Source organism: Anopheles cruzii, chromosome 3 (genome assembly GCF_943734635.1).
Source record: "Anopheles cruzii chromosome 3, idAnoCruzAS_RS32_06, whole genome shotgun sequence".
In the NCBI taxonomy this organism is placed as follows: Eukaryota; Metazoa; Arthropoda; class Insecta; order Diptera; family Culicidae; genus Anopheles; species Anopheles cruzii.
Genome location: NC_069145.1, coordinates 56,484,815 through 56,491,763, shown reverse-complemented (window position 1 = coordinate 56,491,763; position 6,949 = coordinate 56,484,815). Strand labels below are relative to the sequence as shown.

At 47.8% G+C, this 6,949-nt stretch overlaps 1 protein-coding gene across 2 annotated transcripts in view; it reads left to right on the top strand.

Moving 5' to 3' along the window:
* Positions 1-6,949, top strand: part of LOC128275597 (phosphatidylcholine:ceramide cholinephosphotransferase 2-like) — a 20,898-nt gene that overhangs the window by 5,658 nt on the left and 8,291 nt on the right. Inside the window, exon 1 of one of the 2 annotated variants that reach the window (XM_053014155.1) lies at positions 1,474-1,835. The exons of the other annotated variant lie outside the window; for it this stretch is intronic. Coding sequence (XP_052870115.1) covers positions 1,734-1,835 — 102 coding nt within the window. The 5' untranslated portion in view covers positions 1,474-1,733. Of the gene's footprint in view, positions 1-1,473; positions 1,836-6,949 lie in introns of those variants that run through there. 2 annotated transcript variants of the gene reach the window in all.

Below are 6,949 nucleotides of genomic sequence, written 5' to 3'. Positions count from 1 at the left end.
TTGAAATGTTTAATAAGTCCACTATTTGTCAGTCGATTTTGAAAAATGAACAAGATTTATTTACAGTATTGAATGCCGTTTATTAAAAATTTACTCAGAATACAATATCGATCAAATGACCGCCTCCATTAGACACACAAAAAGCGACCCTTCTTGGGTACTTTTTTTTGTATATTTTTTGGGTTTTTGGGTAATTTTAGCCCGCTGTTTTACCGTAAATTTGACAACTTTCTCTGATCTATCAAATCGACTAAAAAATGGCGGAGTTATTTAAAACTTGAATAGTATGGGTCATGATGGAACCCCCTGTATTTTAAACAGTTTACTAACTTGCTCCCTTGAGAAGGGTAACAAATTGTTACAAGCAATTGAACGAATGGGAATTAAAGAGAATTTTTGCCCCCCTTCTCTGGTCGCCGTTTTTTCAAATACTGCACCAACGATCCTCTATTTATGGTCATCACTGTTGCCGACGCCGGGAGAAAAGAAAACAGACGACCCTTGCTCGGGGAGGGAAAAGAAGTTGAAGAAAAAAAAAAGCCGGAAATTTACCGCAGCGAACCTCTCGAAAGATCGATCGAACAATGCGCGCTGTGGTGTGCGTGCGCGAGGCCTCAGAGTGAGAGAGAGAGAGAGAAAGAGACCGGGCAAAGAAAACCAAGAAACGCCGTTGATTTGTTTTTTTGTTGTAACGTCGATCGACGACGCGATCACCCATACAGCTGCAAACGCACCTCGCTCGAATACTGAGAAACCAAGCTGTGGTTATATTGGCGCCGCCGCCGCATTTGTTTACTTTGGTTCCGTTTCGCGGGCCAGCGAATCACAACAAGTGCCAGCGGTGCAAACTGCGCGTTACGCGGCGAAAAGCACCGGGACTCGGCGCCAAACGCCGCGGTTCCGCCGCGAAACGGCTAAAATCCATCCGTCGTGACGTGTAACGGGTTCGGCGATGTGTTGGTGCCACATTCCCGCCCGGTGAAAGCGGAAAGAGCAAGAGACAGTGTAAAAAGAGAGCGAGAGAGAAGAGAGCCGTGGCCGCGCGGTCCATTTGCCGTGTGTTTGTCAGTTGAAAAAGTGGTTCTCGACGGCGCGGCAACAGTTTCAGAGATTCCGTTTCTCAGGCGCCGAATTAGACTGTGTCCTTCCGAGGGCGAGAGAGAGAGAGAAAGATAATGTAGTACATCGAATTAGTGCAACCCTTTGCCGCTACCGCCTCGTTCGCTCATCGCCAACACCGGTAATCGATCACTTGGTTCGTTCGTGTCCCTGTCAGGTGATAAGCGGGACATTGTCGAGAAAAGAGTAACGCGCGCGCAGTATTCGTTCAAAGGTGGCCCACGACGGAGGCGAAGTGCAATGAACTGTGGCAACAGCCCGCCGTAGGCGATGCTAAAGTTGTTCCACCGCAACAACCATTGACGACAACGGGCGGGCGGGCGGCCTTGTCTTGGCTCTGGGAAGTGTTGGTCAGAGTGTTGAGTGTTCTAAGCGATCCTACGCGGAAGACGCGCTCTCAAGGAGATAACGGCGGTTTCGACTCCGGCTTCCGGATAGTCTCCGGAGTGCCATTAGCGTGTGTGTCGGTTCTTGGCCACCGAAATAAACAAATTCCACGCACACATCACAGAGATCGATCGTCGAGGCGCGTGAGTACGTTGCTCGCGGATTGGCCTCCAAAACAGAGGCCGGCTACAAGATCGTTTCGTGTTTCGTTTCTTGTGCTGTCCCCGATGGTCTATTACTCGCCGAAAACGAAGACGGGCACCACCATGAAGGCCGTCTACGAGAAGCTGTACGCCAACTGTTCGATATTCCGCAAGCTGCACTACGAAGTAAGTGAATTGGGAGTGCTGGGAACCTAATTGATTGGTCTTTATTCGGTCTGTCTCTCTTCGGAATGGGAACACCACCACACAAAAGAAGTATCCGCGATCGCCGCCGCCACAGCGTGTCTCGATCCTGTCTACCCGTCGCGAGAGTACGTGTTGATTCACTGATTTGGACCTACCAAAAACCGGTTGAATGGGAACTAAAAATACCGCCGCCGCCGCCGTGTGACGATAATGTGGAGCACTACGTTGTAAACAATCAACAAAAAAAAACCCCGCAAATCCGTTGGGAACGTTTTCTATTTTCGGGAAGATTGTGTCGCATTTTAGGCGGCGGCGGCATAGGGACAATGTTTCGATCCGCCATACGTGGTCGGCCGCCCTCAATGGGCGATGAAATTCTGTTGAGTTTGATTTCAACATTTTACGTCGCAGAGCGCCGGCGATCAGGTCGTTCGGAGTGGGTGGTAGAAACACTCACACAGTTACCAATTGTGGGAACCGTCGGAACAGGAAGCCAAACAAATCGCGCATCGAAACGCAAAACCTTAGACCGAGCGTTAAGCGGCCTGTTTTACAGAGGCCCTCGAGAGTAAGACGAATGGAATGGAACGCAAACGGGGTTCGTTCGACACTAACACCTATCTTACGTCACCCCCTCTTGTAGGTCTCTTGTAGGAGTAGTTACCGCGGAGGAACAGCTGTTGCGGGCAGGTGTTGAATCATCGTGTTCTAGAGAGGTCGACCGATACCTGTTACTACTTTTTAACAACCCTGCACTAATCAACACCTTCCATTGCGCTGTTAATGACTCACCAATGTCGTCGCTGTCGCCTCTCCGACCAAGCCAGGGTTGGCGGACGCAAATTGTATTGGAACTCGAGCTGAAATCATAATCTCTACCTCGAGAGACGTAACGTTATCATTCGAAGCCCGACGGACCCCGGACAAACAGCTAAGCCCTTAACGACTCCACTGGCCACTTAGCATCTCGGTCGTCGTCGTCGTCGTCGGCGGCATTGAGCGCACTCGAGAACACAAACTTGACACTTTATCCATCCAGGCCCCACCAAGTGTGTATTTTCCCCCCAGGGGCCTTGACTGCATGGTGGTGGCGGTTCGTTGGTTGGTTGTGCAATCCAGATTCCGCTCACAAACGCACGCACAATGCGCGCGGCGGCGTCTGTGAGCCACACACTACCCTTTACAACGTGATCGGCCTCGCCGGAGGAGGGTGGTCCATTTGGCACCGGAACGTTCTTGAATGTTCCGTTCCATGGTGGATTATTTTCTAATTCCCTCCCGTAGTCCGAATCCAAATGGCGCGGGACGACCTTAACTGACGGCTCGTGAGACGGAGACGGTTCGCTGCTAGAAGTTTAACAGTGATCGTATCACCGACGAGCTGTAGCCTGAGTCCTGAGTGCGTCAGCATCGTGGGGGCCACATCCGGTCTGGATTTCTGATTTCCATCCGAGCGTCTCCATCATTACTCATCCCTCGCGCGGCGATGACGATCAGCTGCTGCTGCTGCGTTTGTTTAAATACTTGAACGCCACGGAGAATGGAACCCATCAGCATCAGGAGGGGATATGGCACAGATGAGGCGCGGCACACCGCCAACACTGTGCAAAGAGTCCGCGTTTGGTTGGTGTGTGCGCGTTGGTTGGCAATTATTTATAGACCGCGATCTTCCCGTGAACGCGAACGGTTGTTGTTGTGCTCCGCGGAGCTCTCAGCTGATGGCGGCGATCAGCTCGGAACGGGTTCGAACAATGATCGACGACGAACGGCGCATCGAATACTTGACCGATCTGCGCGATTTTATTTATTTTGTAGTGCCACGGGCTGAAATGGATTTTATTTCGTTTGCCCAGTAGCTGGACAAACAAACTTCTGAAGGTCACTGCGCGAAGATCACACATTCGTTAGGTGCTGAGGGCCACCGCGGGCTTATTTGTTGTTCGCTGTGGCAAGTCGGGGGTTGATCAAGTTTGATTGGAATGGAACGCTGACGACGGCATATCGATGCGCACGTGGGGACGGACACACATCCGTTGCAATCGACCGACTGAATAAGCAATGTAATAATTTTTCCCTTCGCCAGAACAGACAAGAACCGCCGACTGCCCCGTAGAGTGCCGTGCCGTGTGTGGTATGCAAATTTATGCGCATTACTTGTCGTCACTTGGATTTATGAATTCGTTGCCATCGGCAGCGGAAGTGCGTCTTTAGGTGCACATTCCAACGGAATGGACGGAGTGTGTAGTACCGTATTACGTCCCAACAGCTTTAATTGTAAATTGAACTGCACAAAGAACGATGATTGAGGGCATTCAAATGGGGGAAACAAGTCTCCCCGGCACGACGACGTGACAAAGTGGCTCACCGTTCTTTGCCGCTGTCGTCAGCGAATCGTCTCGCGCCTATCTTTGGCCATCGGAGCGCGTCCCAGTGCAAATGTACTGACGCGAGGAAGCAACTCGCGAATCGTTGCGAATCGTCGCCGCTCTAGAGATGGATGACTTACTTAAAGCGAGTGTCAATCAAACCAACACAATATCGCACGCCCGCATCACGGCCACAATGATGAGGGATTGCCCTTGGTTTCCCGAGAGGGGGAGGGGACACGTGGTGATAAGAGTTGGTTGGCAGACACCTTATTATCATCATTATCAGGCCGCGGGTTGAATGTGTCGCCTTGGTGCAATCTAATTTGCTTTCGGCGCTCGGATGGACCGACCGAACACATAATGCAATCTGCTGTCCACAAAAGTACAACAAAACGCGATGATGAACGCGCAAAGCCTATTGTTCCTATCGCTCGTAGATCGTCAGATATGACAGAAAACAATTATGGAGACCCGGTGCTAAACCCGTTTCTTTTCCTGAAACAATTTGCTTTCTATTCTTCATCGGGCTCGATAAGTATCTTATCCGTGTCATCTGGGATGCGATTATAGAAATTTGGCCCAAAAGAGTTGGTGGTTCGGAAAACTCCTCCGACCTCGGGGGGAAAACTTTTCCTCCTCACAAACGTGACCGACATTTTCCATGACGACAGCACGGAACTAATGACATGGTAATGCACACGGTGTAATTGATAATGGACCACTCGCTTATGTGTATCATTATCTTTAACTTTGGACACCAATAAGCCGTTACTGAATCGGGAATAGTTAATGCCACGGAAATTAGGCAACGCACCGTGCGTGCGCTGCGGGTCCTTCGACATTAGAGTGTCGAATGCGGGTCACGAATTAGGAAGGCCCCCCACGAAAGCGGACATTTGATCACGGTTTTATTCGGCGAGGAGGCCCTGGAGATCGATTAGTTTGATTAGATCGAACCCGTTCGGCGATTCCCACCGATCATTGGGACAAAATTTCTCGCTCTGGATATCATCGACAGGGAGCGTCTTCTGCACGCCGCGGTACAGTCGGAATCGAATTCCACTCAATCAGCTAAATACATATGCCCTTCGTCAAGGGCACATATTTTATAAGTGCAGTTTCGGTGTCTGCCGTGTCCCAATTTTTCGTCTTTTTCGGCAGTGTTTCAAAGACGCCATAAATAAACGAATCAGTTCAATTGGCACGCGAGATAATATTTTTCCCAATCACTACTGCTAGGTTGTTCATTAAATTCGGAGCCTCGATAAGAAAAACACATTTTAATGGCTTGAAATAGCCTTTATTATTCGGTATGGCCTTCCTGAACATCAATACACTTGTTCCAAGGAGACTCCAATTTATAAATTCCGTCCCTGAAGTGATAATGTGAAAGGGCTTCAAAAAATGCCTTCGCAGCCATTATGACGTCATCATTTGATGAAAAACGCTTTTCATGCATGATTATTTTAGGTCTGAAAACAGATGGAAGTCGCTAAGGGCCAAATCTGGTGAATAGGGTGTATACTCCAACAATTCGAACTTGAATTTATGAATTTTTGCCATTTTCAAAATGCTCTTGGGACAGGGGATGGTTTTCTTCTGCAAACCAGGTATTTTCACGAATTTACTCTTTTAGTTGATCTAAAAAGTTACAACAATAATCAAAATTTATTGTTTTATCGGTTCGCAAGTAATTCGCTAACAAAATTTCATTCGCATCCCAAAAAACTGATGCTAACATCTTTTCGGGCGATTTCTGGACACGAACTCGTTTCGGAGCCGAAGAACCGGGTTTACACCACTCTTTAGCCTCTTGTTTTGATTCAGGATCATGGTGATAGACACTAGTCTCATCCATAGTGATTATTCAATGCACAAAATCCACTTTATCCTATCGAAAAAGCTCAAAATGTTGCCGAGAAAGTTGCATTCGAATGCGTTTTTGTTCCATTTTTAGCGATGCGATACCCATTTTGCAAACAGCTTTCTGAAACCCAATACTTCAGTCAAAATATTGGTTATATTGCTCAATGAGATGTCTAGGCCTTATACGAAATCTCTTTAAGTGATTCGACGATTTTCCAATACGATATTCCGTATTTTTTCTACGATCCCAGGTGTTTTTGACGTTTTTGACATGGATTGTCTTGAAGGCTGCTACTCCGACCGCGTTTAAACTCAGAAACCCTCCTTTTAACCCCTTAATTGAAGGCGAAGAGTCCTTATACACTTGCAACATTCGTTCATAATTTTCCTTTGCTTTCACAACCTAAACTTTTCAAAAATAAAAATTCAATCACTGCACGATACTTGATTTTTTCCATTGTAAAAAATACTGTGACACGTCGATACTAAATGGCTTGTAAAAAAAATTAAGTGATCGATTTAAATGAAACTTCACATACGTTCATATGAAGAGTGTACCAATGTAACAACGAAAATTAAGCTCGTAGCAGCGCCTTGTGTTATCGAGACTCCAAATTTAATGAACAACCTAGTACTCCGTCACTACGTCACATTCTAAATTGGCATTTTAAGGATGCTAAGTATTTATCACCGCCATCAATGATGGCTGATAGTTGGTGATTGATGCAGAAGAGACCACCACGCAACGTCCCCCCGCGAAGCCGAACTCGGACGCGTGAAGTGGTTCTCATTGTTGTCCCCGGTGTTGACTCATGGTTAGAGCGGCCCTTGACGGACGGCAGCTGCTGTGTGTGATAA